Here is an 18,533-nt window from a genome sequence, read left to right on the forward strand (position 1 = left end):
CAATCAGAGAGCGTCAGTCAGTGCCAATCAGAGAGCGTCTCCGAGAAATGCGGCTAGGTTTCGTAATCACGCGGGTGAAATAGCTAAAACTGCCTGACAAGAGCCAAAACTATTTGAGGCTGCTGCTGCTGAAATGACACAGCCTGTACAGCAGTAACTATGTGCGTTTTGACTATAAAAACATGTAAATTGACCAAAACATTAAACCGGGAAATGGGGAAAAACTGGAAAAAATATATGGGCTCTTTAATTAATCTAGCTAAATTTAGATAACATGTTTTATACATTATCTAAACTTTGTTCTTACATAGCATATTGAATACAATATTACTTTACTGTCCACAGGGTTCTCACAGACATTGCAAAATGAAACTCAAGGACTTTCAAGTACTTTTATTTTTTTATTTATTTTTTAGCGTTTATCGCTTTTTCTGGTCAAGCATGACCGACAGAAACAGGTTGACATGGGATGTAGAGCAGGGGAAGACATTCTGAGAGATGACGGCGGGTCCGGGAATCGAACTCGTGTCCCCCAGATCCGTGACGAGCACGGTTTTCCCCGACGCAGAAATAGCGCCGAGATATGCGGTGAGCTACGGGAGCTCCCCCTCAAGTACTTTTCTAAGCAACATTTCCATTTTAAAAGGATACAATTCACTTTTAAATGCATTTTTTTTATTGAAAAGAAAATCAGATCCAATATGTATGGCTTAAAACCAATTTACGACAATTAGTTACACTTTAGATACATTTATTTTTTATTCCGAATTTTTTTTTTTTCATGGATGAATGCAAATGGTTGATTTGAATTTCAAGGGCCGTTTAAGCACCTTGTTAAAAAATGGGCTGTTTTCAAGGAATTCCAGGGCTCAACTTTTTGGAAGAATGGAAACAAACTAAGCATTCAATTACTTTGTTTCATTGTTTTGTGTGCATTTTATATGGATATAACTATATCATGGCACCCTGTCCACTAGTTGTGGGGTAAAATATCGATACAGTATACTATAGTATCACGATACTTTGCATGGCGATACTGTATCTATACAAGGACACCAAGTATTGATATTTTATTAAAAAAATAATTAAATTTATTTTATAAGGAAGTTGCATTGTTCATTTCAATACCTGTAATAGTACAGTAGTCCACACACACACACGTGTGCATTCATTTAAGTTGGAATATGACTGTAATACAAACAGTTCAGTTTGTCAGGTACATGCAACAGTGTTGAAAACTTAATTTTATTAGATAAAACATGTTGACAGTTTTACTTTGCAGTTGAAAAAAGGTAATATATCGCAATATTAATATCGCAATACTCAGCATATAGCAAAATATGTTGAATTGCAATACTATCGTGATAATATTGTATCGTGAGGTCTCTGGTGATTCCCAGATTTACCACCCCCTACTGTCCACACTAATAAGTCACAAAACTCCAACCCACACGCCACACAAAAGTGGTGGACATTAGGGGGCGACAGTGGGTAGAGCAGTCATCTGGTAATCCGGAGGTTCCCGCTCCTCCCGGGCAGTGTGTCGAAGTGTCCTTGAGCAAGACACTTAACCCCTAATTGCTCCTGATGAGCAGGTTTGCACCTTGCATGGTTGCCTCCGCCGTCGGTGTAAGAATGTGTGAGTGAATAGGTAAAATGTGAGGAACAAATTGTAAAGCGCTTTGGATAAAAGCGCTATATAAATACAGCCATTTACCAAAACAAACAAAGAGCAATACCAAGCAAGGCTCTTTTGCCTAGAGGTCCCTTTTTTAAACCATCACAGATTCTCCCAAACACCCTGAATTGGCTGCATTCGAACACTTGACTCCCAACCCTGGAACAGAACAGTTTAAAGAGAGATGATTACAAACACCACAGAGTAGTAATGTCCAGACTCAGATGTTGCTTGTCCAGCAAAAAGATATCTTTAATTGTTTAAAAGACATTGGAGGGAGACATTCTCAAACCATGGAAAAATTCCACAATCAGAATGGTATCATCATTGTTTTCTTGATATTATTAAAGATGGGGGGAGGGGGTACACCAAGAAACACCTGGGACGACCCAGTTATCTGAATGTCTTCAATGCTTTTGTCAAAATTAAACTGGGATCCTGGTTCTTTCAGCTATGATGATGATGATCTCTCATTATGAACAACCAAGTTACCTCATGATCACCTTTTGAAGGGGACTTATTATGGAAAATGGGTTTAGCCTTAATTAGGTAAAATATCATTTGGCCAGGGTTATGATTAGTCAATTAGCTGTGTATTGGGAGCCAGGAACACTCATTACCCAATGTACTGTCCAGTTTGTAGAACGTCTTTTTACTCTTTGGTGTGGAGTAGCCAGGCAGGGATGGAAATAATTAATACAAAATCAAATGCTCAAATCAAAAACAGCATGTTCAATACAAGTAGAGAAAGGTGTAATTCGATTTAGACTAGTTTCTTTGCAAACAACTTACGTTCCACATATTCAAGCAAGTTGTATGAAATAGTTGAAGATAGATAATATGTCCCCTTTATTGGCTTAACCGAATAACTGCCATCTCTTGAAAACAAACAACCCTCCTCCAAATTGTGTGGAATTTAAGGCACAAGATAAATTAAGTACACAAACCATTTAGAGCGTAGAAATGACTCCTAGGACAGGACTTACATACAGTAGGTACATTTGTTTTGTATGCTTAAAAAAGAAAAAAACACAAAATGTGATAATTTAAGGATATACAAATAAAAAGACAGACAATAGGCTGCTTCCAGCCACAATGGCAATAGGGAGGTGTAGTGGTTATGTCATTGTTGTTTCCGGCCGGTCCACCTCGCTTGAAATTGCAATGTATTTCCAATGGACCCATTTCTAAATAGTCTCGTTTAAAACAAATAAAGCATGGACATTGGCATGGTGTACCTTTCTGTGTGTATTCATCCACAATCTATAGCTCAACATGAAACAATTCACAATTAATTGTAAAAGCAGCAAAATAACAACGTTTATGTTTTCGTTCACTGAGGAACTACACTCACTTTGGCGCGTAGACTCCTGGCTGTATTAGGCGACAGCACTGAAGGTAAGTGTAGTTCTTTTTTAACAACAAATTAAAAACGTTATAACTAACTTTATTTCAACCAAAAATGCTTAAACAATAATGTTAGTGATAGAAGGGAACTCATTTTGTGCAAAAATGGAAAGCTTGCCAATGTTCATGAGGCAGAAGTATTACAATAGCCGATAATGCATTTTCCCAATGATAAATCCCTATACGGGTGGACCGCGTGGGAAACTAAAGTGACGTCAGACTACACCTCCCTATACTGTACTCTAAACATGATATAACACACTTTGATGTGATAAATGGCAGGGATGTGCACAAGTTAACATGGTCGGTCAGTTGGCTGGTGGGTTGGTGGTCTGAACAAATAACTGAATATTCGCTGCATGCCGACATTTACAAAAGGCTATAGATGACGGGGTACAAAATAAAATCATTCTCAGAGGCATCTGGCACTCTGGAACCTGTGCTCGTCATGCTAGGCTCTGTCCCAACAGTGATCTGCAAACATAGATTTACCTGTGGGTAGCCCACCAGGAAATCAGACAAGGCCACCACAAAAAGATTTCTCAAACTGATTTTCTCAAACCTGATGTTTTCTCTCTTGCATGCCATGTTGGGCTGCTTTTAGGCAGATCTGGCAATAACAATATGATGCATGTGATGATACAAGGTTCACCATTGGTACAACACAAATCAGCACATAGTGTTTCGCTGTGAGTACAGAACTAATGCACAATTGTTTAACTTGGTTACTTGTCAAACATAGGTTACTCTACTCACTCCTTGTATTCAGTAGGAATATTCTTGTTGCAAAGATCCCCTCAATTCTGTATAACAATTTATCTCTAAGTCTCGACAGACACAACCATTCCACCAGACATGCTTCTGCACAAGGTTTTACACTTCCAAATGTGAGGTTGAATGCAATGAAGGGAATAGTCATGTTCCGAGGTATGCAGGAATGGAAGCCTCCTCACATGTTACGCAGGAGAATAATAAAGGTTGTTTCAGACTATTGGTAAAACGTAGATAATGTATGAAAAAGCTAAATTGTATATTATGCTGTATTGTATTATGAGTTGATTAGGAGCATGTCTTGTTGTTTTTAATTATCTGTATTCCAAGTGAATGTCTGAGTGTATAATGTAAGTCTGTAACTGTATTTGACGTGTTATGGACCCCAGCACTGCTGTGGCTAAACTTGAACCATATTGCGATGATACATTACTGTGATATTAATATTCTAACATTTTAATATTAAAGTCTGTTGTGGTAAAAATGGTAGGCACTACATTGTTTTAGTTGTTATGCAGACCCACTAGTTTTTCTTTTTAAGAACCAGAACTAGAAAATTGTGAGTAGCCAGACCATTTTATGTGAAAATGTGGTTGAATCTGCGTTCATTCTCATCATTTTGATTAATCTATACAGTATTGCCATGAATAGAATTTATCCAGGTTTATGGATATTTTTTTAATCCCCTTCTTATATACCGTAATTCCTCTAATAGTAACCCCGGCTTGTATTTGTTTCAACTGTAGCGGGTACCAGGCTTGTATTAGGAGGAGGCCTGTATAAGAGGGAGGCCTATATTTTCAAACGGATCATAATGAATAAATCAACATTTTGTGTCAGTTTGAACCCAGTAAAATGTACTGGGTTAATTTATTGAAACCAAGTACTGTATGAAATAGTAAACAGTGCAATTACAGGTGGTCACTGGTCATTTCAACGTTTTCAAAGTGAAATCAAGTAACTAGCTCAGTATGCAGCTCAGTATATTAGTAACCCGGCTTGTATTAGGAGGTCGGCTTATAATTGCTTAGCTCAAGAGCGCACCCGGCCATTAATAGAGACCCGGCTTGTATTTGAGACCCGGTTACTATTAGAGGAATTACGGTATATATGTATGTATATTTATATATGTGTGTGTGTGATTCATACAGACAAGCATGGATAGTGTGGCAGAAGTCACATACTGTATAACTGAAGTGACAGAACAACATTTATGAATCTTTTAAACCAAAATACTTATAAATGCAAGATAACGAGAAGCCTTATGGTGTAATATGATAATGCATGTTAACGAGAAGCATTATGGTGTAATATGAGAATGCATGTTAACGAGAAGCATTACGGTGTAATATGATCATGCATGTTAACGAGAAGCATTATGGTGTAATATGATAATGCATGCTGAACATGTGTAAAATGTACAAAAAGGTACGGATTAAGACTGACGTTCATTATTAAGGAAACTGCCTGCGTCGTTTTCGAGCCATCGCAACAAGATTCTGCCTCAATTTCAACGTTAATGGAACCATGAGGAGTACGTTTAGATACATTTATACCCATATCCCTTTAGGGTCAGGGCATGGATACTCAAAAGTTCGTCTGCTTTTTGAGTTGGCATATGTAAACATCATAACCTGTTTGCAATTAAGATTATGATTAGATAAATTGGATATATGCTGATAATAGTCTGTCATGTTGATGCAGGCATGTATAAACCTTTTTCCATTCATACATGGTTTTGTGCGCTAGGTCAGTCAGTGATATGAAATATTATGTTTGTATACATAGATATATATATATATATATATATGAGTTATTATTGGGAATTATTTGTGCACGTAAACAAACACACTAAAAAGCCAACCATGGCATCAACTTAACAGTGTTAAAGTTGCATCTAAGAGTACTGAAGATCCCTAAAAGATATGTAAAAAAAATAAAGGAAGGAGGAGGAAAGATGTGCAAACATTCATGCATATTTGGTTTTGTTAAAAAGGAAAAAAGAAAAAAAGGGCAAGAAAACAAAGTACATATTTTCTCTGCAACCTTTGAGACTTTCCCCACTGCATAGCCACATTAGTTCAACTGAGAATGTTTTTCAAAAATAGTTATAATATAGAAATGGTCATTTTGACCAAGCAAAGAAAAGAAAAAAGCGCTCTCTTTATACCAGCTTTCTGTCCATTGTTCATTGTACATATTTACAAGTTGTACACATACGGTCTCCCGTTTGATAGACAGAGGCAGAAAACTACCGTAACAGCGAGAAAAGAAAATTCATATTTTTGTTTGTTTTCTCTACAATCCTAAATAATTTCCTCTATAAATCTGGCATTCAATATATATATACAGTCAGATCCATGAATATTTGGACATCAACACAGTTTTCATAATTTTGGCTCTGTACACCACCACAATGGATTTTAAATTAAACAATCAAGATGTGCTTTAAGTGCAGACTTTCAGCTTAAATCTTAGGGTATTTACCTTAATTACAATCATTTCTATATCTGCCTCCTCCTTTTTAAGGGACCAAAAGTAATTGGACAATTGGCTGCTCAGCTGTTCCATGGTGTGTGTTATTCCATCAATATTTAATTTACAAGGAGCTAAAAGGTCTAGAGTTAATTTAAGTGTGGTATTTGTATTCATAAACAAAAATAAGCCCATCAGAGAGATAGCAAAAACATTACTGTAGGTGTGGCCAAATCAATTGTTTGGTAAAAAGAAAGAACACACTGGTGAGAAAAGACAGAGACATTCTTTCCTTGGTGAAGAAAAACCCTTTCACAACAGTTGGCCAGGTCAAGAACACTCTGTAGGAGGTTGGCGTATCTGTGCCAAAGTCAACAATCAAGAGAAGACTTCACCAGAGTGAATACAGAGGGTTCACCACAAGATGTAAACCATTGGTGAGCCTCAAAAACAGGAAGAGTTTTAGAGTTGGCCAAAAAACGTCTAAAAAAGTCTGGGACACAGTTCTGGAACAATATCCTATGGACAGATGAGACAAAGATCAACTTGTACCAGAATGATGGGAAGAGAAGAGTATGGAGAAGGAAAGGAACTGCTCCTGATCCAAAGCATACCACCTCATCAGTGAAGCATGGTGGTGGTAGTGTTATGGCGTGGGCATGTATGGCTGCCAATGGAACTGGTTCCCTTGTATTTATTGATGATGTGATTGCTTACAAAAGCAGCAGGATGAATTCTGAAGTGTTTTAGGCAATATCATCTGCTCATATTCAGTCACAGTACAGATGGACAATGACCCGAAGCATACTGCGAAAGCAACCAAAAAGTATTTTTTAAGTGGAATGTTATGCAATAGCCAAATCAATCACCTGACCTGACTCCAATTGAGCATGCATTTCACTTGCTGAAGGGAAAACTGAAGGGAAAATGCCCAAAGAACAAGCAGGAACTGAAGACAGTTGCAGTCCTGGCAGAGCATCACCAGTCTGGTGATGTCTATGAGTTCCAGACTTCAGGCTTTCATCGACTTGCAACCAGGTCTTGCTCAAAAAAGATATCTTTGATCTCAAGTGACTACCTGGTAAGATAAAGGTTAAAAGTCAATTTTATTTATGGACTGTTAAGTTTGTCCAATTACTTTTGGTTGCTTAAATAGGGTGGTGCACATGTAGAAATTGTTGCAATTTCAATACTATTCACCTGATTTGGATGTACAAATTAAAGCTGAAAGTCTGCACTTAAAAGCACATCTTGATTTTTCATTCCAAGCCTGTTGTGGTGTACAGAGCCAACATGTTGAAAATTGTGTCAATGTCCAAATATTTATGGACCTTACTGTACTTAATTTTTCATTATACCATACGATCCCTTTAGGTTAGTACCCTGTATCATTTCTTAAAGGGGGAGATGCAAGTGATGTGCTTGAATGAATTATCAAAAGCTTCTTATTTCTTTTTACAATTACACGTCATGAAAATAACAATACAGAGAGACCATTTCCACAGGTCATAGTATGTGAGCTTAGGTGCAACGCAATGGAAGAGGCAGTACTAGTACTGTACGTTCTCTCCCGATGTGTCCCGGTGACAGGAATTGGACGTTGATAAAACATGATTAGTCTTCTGTAGTAGTCTACAGTTGGGTTTTTCTCAGGCCGTCCTCACTCAGCTCATACCTGGAGGAGAGAACAGTGTTGACATTTTAAACACACAGACATTCTACACTAAACATTGTACATCCCGCAATCTCATCAGCGTCTCGTCTCGTTTTCGGTCCATTTGCAATAATTATTTTAATACTACATGATGATAAAATCTCAAATTGTAAACACCTCCCCCAAGCCATCAGACTCATAAACAGAGCCCATTTCTCTTCCAGACACTGAAGCGTTGACACTGGTAACGTTGAACCGTCCCACCCCGATACCCTCCCCACTCCTCCATATCATAGCACCAGACATCCTCCCATTCCTAACTGCAACCATCAACTCCTTTCTCAACTCAAACGACCTCCTAGACCTAAATCAGAGTCACTCCACAGAGACGGCCCTCAGCAGCCACAGAGGCTCTTCACTTAGCAAGAGAGAAAGGCCTCTCCTCTGTTCCGATTCTCCTGGACCTGTCAGAAGCCTTCAACACAGTCAACCATCAGATTCTCCCCACATCCCTTGCAGGAATGAAAGTTGCAGGCTCTGCACTGGCATGGCTGTCATCCTACCTCGATGACTGCTCCTACTTTCCTCAAGCCACGCAACTTCTTGTGCAATCAACAGTCATTCTGCTAGCTGGTCTACCGGTGTATGCTACCAAGCCGCTTCACCTCATACAGAAAGAAGTGGCCCACCTCCTCTCCAACCCACAAAGTCAGCCCATGTCACCCCACTCCTCAAAGAGCTGCACTGGCTTCTCATTGCTGTACAAATCCGCTTCAAGGCTCTTGACATGGAATTCCATGCAACAAGGGAACAGTTGCAACCCTCCCAGCTACACCCCCTCAGGACCCCTATGCTCTGCATCTCCCAGACTCCTGAGACCCACTCCACTTCACAACCAGGGGATCATCAACCTGAGACCCACTCCACTTCACAACCAGGGGATCATCAACCTGAGACCAACTCCACTTCACAACCAGGGGATCATCAACCTGAGACCCACCTCACTTCACAACCAGGGGATCATCAACCTGAGACCCACCTCACTTCACAACCAGGGGATCATCAACCTGAGACCCACTCCACTTCACAACCAGGGGATCATCAACCTGAGACCCACTCCACTTCACAACCAGGGGATCATCAACCTGAGACCCACTCCACTTCACAACCAGGGGATCATCAACCTGAGACCCACTCCACTTCACAACCAGGGGATCATCAACCTGAGACCCACTCCACTTCACAACCAGAGGGATACTCAAAGCTCTGTCCTGGACTTGTGTTGCTGAGGACCAATGGGATGAGAGATTTATATGATGGGAGGAGGTCATCATCAACCTTTATTTATACTCGAAAAGACAATTGAGGTCACCCTCATTTTCAATGTCGTTGAGACTTTACAGACATTTCAATGCACACATTTCTACAATATAACAATAATAAATATGAATAACTATCTATATAGTATAAAATTAACATAGGCATAAAATCAGCATATATATTGACAGAATAAAATAAAATGCATAAATTGCAGACATAAGAATAGGTATAAAAGACAATAAAAGTAGTGCAATGTAAACGTGCAGACTTAATAATGGCATAAAATAAGTACAAAAGTACAATGTCACTCGAAGGCATGTGAACCCCCCCGGAACAGTCAGTCCCCCCAAAACACCCACACAATTAAATGTGATCATATATTAAGATCATATAATAAGAGATATTTTATATACGGGTTGGAGCGCATGATGGCTCAGTGACATAATTTTTATGTATTAGTACATAATGTAGATGTACAGTACATCCAGGGACAAAATAAAGTTTTTTTCTACTTTATAGCGTTTCATGAATACTTAAAAAATACCCTCAATGATCCCCTCCAAAACCCTTACAAATGTTCTACATTGAATAACAATTTTTTATAAATATGCTTTTTCCCCCCTCAACAGGGGAAGAATGTGTAAAAGGCGACAAGTCCTGCACAAGAATCTTTATTAATCCCCTTGGTGAAATTTTGTTCACTGCATTTGACCCATCCTAACTATTTGCAGGTTTCAACAAATTAAATGTAAGACAGTTTTTAAATTATTGCACGATATAAGCTAAGTTGGATATAAGCTCTCGTCAACAACGACTTGAATACAAAAGCATTTCATATATTTAACATTATCTCCTAACAGCCCGGCTGCTCCCCAAATCTTTTTATATCTGTGAAAATAAAATGTTAAAAAACCTTAAATTGAGAATTATGAACTTGAACTTAATACTTTTAAAGACTTTTTAATACTCCACAGATCCCCTGTATTTAGGAGTAGTGGGCAGCCACACACAGTGCAGCACCCGGGGACCTACTCCAGTTGTAATGCCAGTACCTTAGTCAAGGGCAACGGCAGGAAACCTAACATGCATGTCTCTTTTGGTGTGGGAGGAAAGCGGAGTACTCAGTGGAAACCCACACAAACACAGGGAGAACATGCAGACTCCACACAGAAAGGCCCCCTGCTGGGATTTGAACCCACAACCTTCTTGCTGTGAGGCAACGGTGTTAACAACTGCACCACCGTGCTACCCCAAATAATAATCTGTATAGTCAAACAAAAAAAACATGTGTTTGAGTGGAGGGGATTCTTAAGCTGTTTTGATGTGTATCAAACATGAGTCTATGAGATGATGATGAACTCACCACTGTGTCCAGCCCTTCAAACATGAGTGTATGAGATTGATGATGAACTCACCATTGTGTCAAACTTGAGTCTATGAGATGATGATGAACTCACCATTGTGTCCAGCCCTTGGCAATGTCCTCGCAGGTCAGGTCCACCAGCACCTGGCGGGGAGACATGAATGTTATTGATCCATTGATCTTTTTAATTGATCCAGTATTGAGCGTGCTGGCTTCAGCCACCTGCCACCAAATAGGTTATCCTTTAAAGAGCCCATATTACAAGTAACAGCTGCAAAAGGAGGTTGCGACAAGCTACTAACTAAAATGTTTTTTTTGTTTTGTTTTGTCCATTATTTGGAAAGTCTGCTTTACAAATTGGTGTTTGGATGTACATTTAATAAGGTTGTTTTGCATGTCTGGAGGGTTCACAAACGTTCAAGCAGTACTGTAGGTCTCTTTTACTCTTTTAGTAGTGTTTACAAACATTACCAATGTAAACAAACATTTTAAAGCCCCAAGATAAAGTTTTCCCAAAACCATAAAAGAAACAAGTTGGATGAGTCCCTACTTTTCCCAGCAGTCCTTTGTGCTTGGAGAGAAGACCTCCTCCATTCTTCACAGCAATGTCCAGAGTCCTCCTGTGGAGCTCTACGATGGACACACTGAACTCAAACCTGACAGGACAGAGAGAGAGAGAGAGAGAGAGAGAGAGAGAGAGAGAGAGAGATGCTTTTACTTTGCTGAAGAATAGGGGTGTAACAATGCATCGATGCATTGCAATGCATCGATCCTAAGGTGACGATTCAACTGCATCAATTTGAAAATGTTAGATTATTATTTTATTTATTTATTTTTGAGAGTTTTTATTGACCTATAGTCCATTCATGCTGAGTGAATCAGTTCCCTCAGCCACATTTGTGTATTCAAATTCTTTTGGGGAATTAACTGATTGAAAATGTATTGAATCGCATCGAATCGTGGGCAAATGAAGAGATTCCATGATGCATTGTATCATTGCCTGAAGAATCGTAATCGAATTGAAGTGGGGTCAAATATTTACACCCTAAATCTTATATCAAAAGCTCCAGGAGAAGAACGAAAATCCCTAACCTGTTGAGCCCTAGCCATATTTTCAGAAAATGTGCCTAAAAGTACATACCCAAGTAAATGAAGAATTACTCCACAACTACAAGGACCATTTGTATGTTCTTGATATATAGGGGCATCTACAGTATGAACCTTAGGGAATGTATTCCCAGTGTCAGATATATTGTGTCTATTACTATGCTTGAGTAAATTGTAATGAACCAATCTTTGATGGTGAATAACACCATCACATTGACCAAATATTGACAAAGTGAAAAAATGCCACTGAGCTCATCCAGCACCTTCTTGAGATCAAGTGTACTAAAAGTCTAAGCAAATTAACAAAGGGCAGATGATTTACAGGTTTTTTTGTAGATACAGTATTTGTTGCAAGTTGTATGTATCTGTATGTAGCTCGACCCGGACTGAGCAACGGACCAGATAATCAAACCTCTAACATACACACACATGGGCTGGGAGGTACACTGAATTTCAGGGTATACTGGTATAGATCCGCAGAGAGGGGAGAACTGTCATATATTGTGAATGTATTATTGAATGTTGTGTAAATTTTTTAAAGAAACATGCAGATTAATTGAAGTGCACAGTATTTGTGATATAATCTTGATGAGAATAGGCAAAAAGACAACAAAACCACACAGCAAATGCACACACACACATATTCACAAAACCCAAACCAGAGAAGGCGTTTCAAAACATAAAATCAGCATGTTATGGTAAGTAAGACTGACGTCTGGTCATAAACAGGGTTGAGGGCCTTCTTGTATGTGTGAGTTTTCCTCCGGCCCGACCGCCTCTTGTCAGGCAGCAGGTAGAGCCGCACGTATGGGTCTGAGCCGTGGTCTGTGAAGGAGATCAGGTTTCTGTTAAAAAAAAAAAAAAAAAAAAAAAAAATTATTATTACTAGACCACAATATTAAATGTAAACCCAACTAAAAAAGCATTAGTATAGTAACAAAATCTACTAAATTGTCATTCATTCAGTCACTCACAGACAATTTATTGGATTGGAGATCATTTTGAATACCTTATTTGGGCTATTTTATACAATTTACTGAATACAACAACTGGGTTGAGCCAGAAGAAGACATGCGTGCAAAAATGTTGAGTAGCCTTCCTGTTCTATACTAATATTAGATTATTACAAACACAGCAACACACAGCAGGCATCATGAAGAAGAGGACATATTATGTATATTTTCAACAATTTTATAGGACTTGAATCTGTGGCTGTTTATGTTTTTAGAAGAAAAACTAAGAAAGTAGTCTAAATGTAATCTTCATTTATTTTCCAGCACCTATTTCTTCTCGTGTATGTAACACAATATTCCCTGCCTGGTACCCTACATGAGTAAAGAAAAAAACGTTTACAAACTGGGCAGTAGATTAGGTAGGCAGTACCCCTAGCTAACTGATTCATCAAAGCTATTTCATCCTCCTATGACATCACAAACTGCAATGATTCTAGAACAGTTTGTTTAGTCTTGTTAAGCTGAAGACTTAAAACTCTGGCTAAACACAAAAGTATCTGTCATTTTTCTCCAGCACCTAAATAACATTTCTAACTTACATATCTACACAGAGACTAGAACCCATTACTAAAACCCATTTTCCATATGATGTCCCCTTTAACACTTTGTGCGCCATTCACGTCGTACAACAGGTTTCAAGTTCAAGTTCATGCGAATTCTGCCAGATCACGGCGTACAACGTTATTTTGATCATATTTCATATTTTCGCCATGGTATTCATATTTCACTCACGGAGCCTTGTCTGATGCTGTGGGACTCAGCACAACTCTGCAACGCTTCAACACTGCCACCTGGTGGATGATCGGCGAGTTGCCAAACCGGATATGCAGGTTGCATATCGGTGCGTCTCCTAAATCCGTCCGGCCACTCGCATATCATCCCAGGACTCTAGCCACACACCGTGGATATGGATCGCTGCCATAACTCAATAATCCACATGATTTGGGCGTGTATTAGTATTATACAAACCGGAAATGGATCGCCTCGATCCCCATCAAATAACTGGGATCTGTTTGCTCCAGTATCATCGCCCAACGGTAAGAGGAGGCTGCCGTGACTTTCAGCGTTTTTGTTTATCATTATCGATGCAAACTGCTCTGATCTATATATCACCCATACTACATGAAGCATTTAACGACGATCACAGAATTATAAACGACCACCCCCCCGTGCATGATCAGTCATAACGTTTACATTTACATTTTACATTTAGTCATTTAGCTGACGCTTTTATCCAAAGCGACTTACAAGTTCTGTACGACAAGCCATCAGGAAGAGCACAACTCTATCAGCTGAGTAACAATGTTCATCAAAGTGTTGAGTGCTACAGTGTAGGTTAGTTTATTAGGACAAGTGCATGACAGTATGGTTAGTTAGGGTTAGATTTTTTTTATTTTTTTTTATTTTTTTAATTCAGATAATGGTTGAAGAAGTGAGTCTTTAGTCGACGGCGAAAGATTGGACGTGTTTCGGCTGTCCTAACTGGGGTGGGTAGTTCATTCCACCATTGTGGGGCAAGGACTGAGAATAGGCGACTTCTCTTTGATGACCCTCCCGGAGCTTGGATAGGAGTAGGTCTGAGGCGGCCAGAAGATGCAGAGCGTAGGGGTCTTGAGGGTGTGTAGTTAGAGACCATTGACCGGAGGTAGGCGGGAGCAGTTCCCTTTGCCGCACGGTATGCTAGGTCAAGGGCCTTGAAGCGGATTCGTGCAGCAATGGGGAGCCAATGCAGGTCCCTAAGAAGTGGGGTGACATGGGCCGACTTCGGTAGGTTTGAGATCAGGCGGGCCGCTGCGTTCTGAATGAGTTGAAGAGGCTTAGTGGCAGTGGCCGGAAGGCCAGCGAGCAGTGCGTTGCAGTAGTCGAGGCGGGAGATGACTGTTGATTGGACGAGGAGTTGGGTGGCTTCTTTTGTCAGGAAGGGGCGTATCCTTCTGACGTTGCTCAGGAGGAATCGGCAGGTTCTGGTTGTCGCTGCGATGTGAGCAGAGAAGTTCAACTGGTCGTCGAGGACAACACCAAGGTTCTTGGCGGTCGGGGACGCGGTCACAGCTGCATTCTCGACTGTGATGGAAAGGTCGGTCAGGGGGGAGGATTTGGCCGGCAGGTGGAGCAATTCTGTTTTGCTTAGGTTCAGTTTGAGGTGGTTGGTCGTCATCCAGGCGGAGATGTCGGACAGACAGGCCGAGATCCGCTCAGAGACGTGGATATCTGAGGGAGGGAAGGAGAGGAAGAGTTGAGTATCGTCGGCATAACAGTGGTAGGAGAAGCCATGAGATGTGATAATGTTACCCAGTGATTTAGTGTAGAGGGAGAAGAGAAGGGGTCCTAAAACCGAGCCCTGGGGGACACCCGTCCGCAGGGGGCGGGTGGCCGACAGGGTCCCTCTCCATGACACTTGGTAGGAGCGGTCATTGAGGTATGATGACAACCATGTCAGCGCAGAGCCAGCCACTCCCATTCCTGCGAGGGCCGCGAGGAGGATCTGGTGGTTGACTGTGTCGAAGGCTGCAGATAGATCTAGGAGAATCAGGACAGAGGAGAGGCCTTTCGCTTTTGCTAAGTGAAGTGCCTCTGTGACCGCAATGAGGGCTGTCTCTGTGGAGTGACCAGTCCTGAAGCCTGACTGATTAGGGTCTAGGAGGTCATTCTGTAAGAGATAAGCAGTAAGTTGGTTGGATACAGCACGTTCAAGTGTTTTAGAAAGGAAGGAGAGAAGAGAGACAGGACGGTAGTTGCCTATGACGGTAGGGTTCAGGGATGGTTTTTTTATGAGGGGCGTGACTCTGGCTTGTTTTAGGGAGGTGGGGACCACCCCCGAGTTGAGTGAGGAGTTGATGGTTGCAGTTAGGAATGGGAGGATGTCTGGTGCTATGGACTGGAGGAGTGGGGAAGGTAGCCGGTCCAGCTGGCATGTAGTCGGACGGTTCGACGTTACCAGTGTCAGGGTCTCGGCTTCTGTAATGGGAGAGAAAGATGACAGAGTGAAGGATGAGGTTCTCGATTCAGCATTTGGAATGGGTGGGGGTTGGGAGAAGGAGCTGCGGATGTTCTCCACTTTTTCCTCAAAGAAGATCGCAAAGTCTTCGGCAGAGAAAGACTTTTAGGACCATGCACAGTTGAAATTTTTTATATAGCGTGGATCGGTATCAAACGGCATTTGATAATCTAATATATGCATTTATGCCTATATCTCACGTTCTAGGAATTACTGCAGAAAACGATAAAAACATATTTATACTCTAGACGGTATTTTCGTATGAATGTGTGAATGAAAAAGTAAAAGGTCCTACATCCTGAACGATAGATAATCGATGTTGAATGGGCCATAGTAATGTCAATTTAGCAATACAATTTAAAAAGTTATAGCCCTGCAAAGAAGGTAAACATCTCCATAGACTTAGACTGGTGGCAGTGATCAAACATTGATGGATATAAGCGTGGCAGTTAATGTGTTAAAGTCCTGGGCCCTCATTTATCAACAATGCTTAGAAAGTGTTCTATTTTCATTCTTAAGCACAGAATTTAGAATGTATCTACGCACAGAAAAAAATCGGGATTTATCAACCGTGCGTGCACAGGTCCTACGCACACTCCGTGTTGATGAATACCATTTGTTCTTAACGTCTATGCTCGTGCACGATTATCCATATATGGTCATGAAACACGGCCATGGGATGTGAAATAATAGTCTAACCCGAGCGAACTCTGAGAAACTTCACAAGCGAGATTGATCACCGAGGTCTAACCAACTAATTCAACGTATACAGCATTTCCCGTTGTGAACAATCTTATTTGGAAACATGACACAGAATAATAGTATTTAGCGTTTTATTAAATTTTTTTCCCCCTCCTTTTTCCTCCGATTTTCTCCCATCCCAATGTTAGTCGTTATGCCAATTCCTGGTCGCTGCGCACTTACCCCCCACAGTCGGTCTGGGAGAGTGGAGGCTACCACGTGCTTCCTCCGACACACGTCCAGCCAATCAACCGCTTCTTTTCACCTGGCAGCGCGGATTCTCACTGAGAGGGCGTAGCGTGTGGAAGGATCACACTATCCCACTTAGATCCTATCCGCGCTTAGCAGGCGCCCCGACCGAACTGTAGGAGTCGCTGTTTACAACGACCCGGACCCACCCCGCCAGTTTCTCCCACCCTCTAATACTGCCAATTGTATTAGTGTGAACGGCCAGCCAAGCTGGTGACAACCCCGGAGCTGTGAGCTGGATTCGAATCCAGCCGCTCCGGGGTTGGTGACGAACGCAATCTCCGTTACGCCACTTGACCGCCCCTTTAGCGTTTTATTTTAAACAATATTTAATCGTATGATTATAGATATTTTTAGAGAATAAATAAATCCAATGAAGTTGTCAAGTTCACAGACAACTCCGCTGAGGAGGAGGGTGCGTGCAGACTGGAGACTATCTTCGGTGTGCCGGGAGCCAAGGATGTTGACTGACCCAGTCCTGCTACAGAACCAGCACATTGACAGAAATAAATGACAAGCTGACCAGACATTAAGCACTGTAATGACTGAAATTAAATCAATTTCAGCAGGCCAACTCTGCGCTCTACAATGCCTATTGTGCGCTCGTGAGCCTGTGGTTCTGGTCAGAGTCATTATGGCTTCAGTGGATAACCCTGATCTGCATTTAAGTGATGTTTTAATTATAGATACCAATAACATTACAATTGAATTAAATACAATTAGGCCTGAATGAGTCGTGTTCCTCCCAATCACCGGCAACGACATTATCAGCCAAATTTGCTCCACGCTCCAATGTGGGTCTCAAATTGCGGTACAAATCAAGGAGAATGTGTCTCGGGTAGCGAACTCTACTTAATATTATTATGTTCTCTCTCTGCAAATAGACATGCCCTATATCTCTGAAAACATCTAAGCGCACACCGCAAGAAGTATTCCTATAATAACGCTATGAACCAGGCTGAATTCATTCGGAAATACCTATTCCAAATGCTATTTAGGGTTTGACAATAATTTTACAATGCACTATAGTGAATTACGGGTCATACAGAACACGTCATTGTTGAAACTAATGCATGAAACTGATGAAAGCATAATGCCGTCCGTCTGCAGTCTTCATATTCTACCGCTGGGCGCCAGGTACGCACGGCCTGAGCTGTGCGTAAATATACGCACAAAGTCAAGCACACGTTCAAATTGATAAGTCCCACACTTTGCTTAGAAATGATCGTACGCACGGGTTACGCATAGGGCTGGGCGATATGGCAAAAAATCATATCGCGATAACGATATGATAATGTTATCAAAGAAAAAAAAGGATCTGTGTTTATTGATTGAATCCTTGTTCATTTCGCAACAAAAATGCATAGATTGGTTGTCAACATGTTGACGTCTAGTGCCGTCATTTTCTTTGGCTTTTCCGAAGAAAAAGAGGCAGCGCAAGGCCAGAGCAGTAGATGACTGGACAGCTGTCCTAATCCCTTGTGGACAGACCCGATGAATCGGGCATCAGCCCCAATGTGCCGGCTAGAGTTGTACCCTTCTTGCTGACTTGTCGTACGAAACTTGTAAGTCGCTTTGGATAAAAGCGTCAGCTAAATGACTAAATGTAAATGTAAATGTAAATGTTATCATATTTCTCGATATCGATAATTATCGAAATTGTTATTTTTTTTTAATTATTTTTTTTTTAAACAGATGTACGTTTATTTTAATAATATAAAATAATAATAATTTAGGACCTGCTCCGAGGTCATCAT

At 40.7% G+C, this 18,533-nt stretch overlaps 1 protein-coding gene across 2 annotated transcripts in view; it reads right to left on the reverse strand.

The window, feature by feature from the left end:
- Nucleotides 1–1,241: 1,241 nt before the first annotated feature.
- Nucleotides 1,242–18,533, reverse strand: part of esyt2a (extended synaptotagmin-like protein 2a) — a 225,570-nt gene continuing 208,278 nt past the window's right edge. The window contains exons 21-24 of one of the 2 annotated variants that reach the window (XM_084320890.1): nucleotides 12,489–12,620; nucleotides 11,219–11,324; nucleotides 10,763–10,812; nucleotides 1,242–8,006 (exon numbers count right to left, since the gene is read on the reverse strand). In XM_084320890.1, the coding sequence (XP_084177016.1) occupies nucleotides 7,964–8,006; nucleotides 10,763–10,812; nucleotides 11,219–11,324; nucleotides 12,489–12,620 (331 nt within the window). In that variant the 3' untranslated portion in view covers nucleotides 1,242–7,963. The remainder of the gene's footprint in view (nucleotides 8,007–10,762; nucleotides 10,813–11,218; nucleotides 11,325–12,488; nucleotides 12,621–18,533) is intronic. The other variant, XM_084320891.1, reaches the window with a different exon arrangement.

Source organism: Notolepis coatsorum (genome assembly GCF_963971535.1).
Source record: "Notolepis coatsorum genome assembly, chromosome: 8".
Taxonomy (NCBI): Eukaryota; Metazoa; Chordata; class Actinopteri; order Aulopiformes; family Paralepididae; genus Notolepis; species Notolepis coatsorum.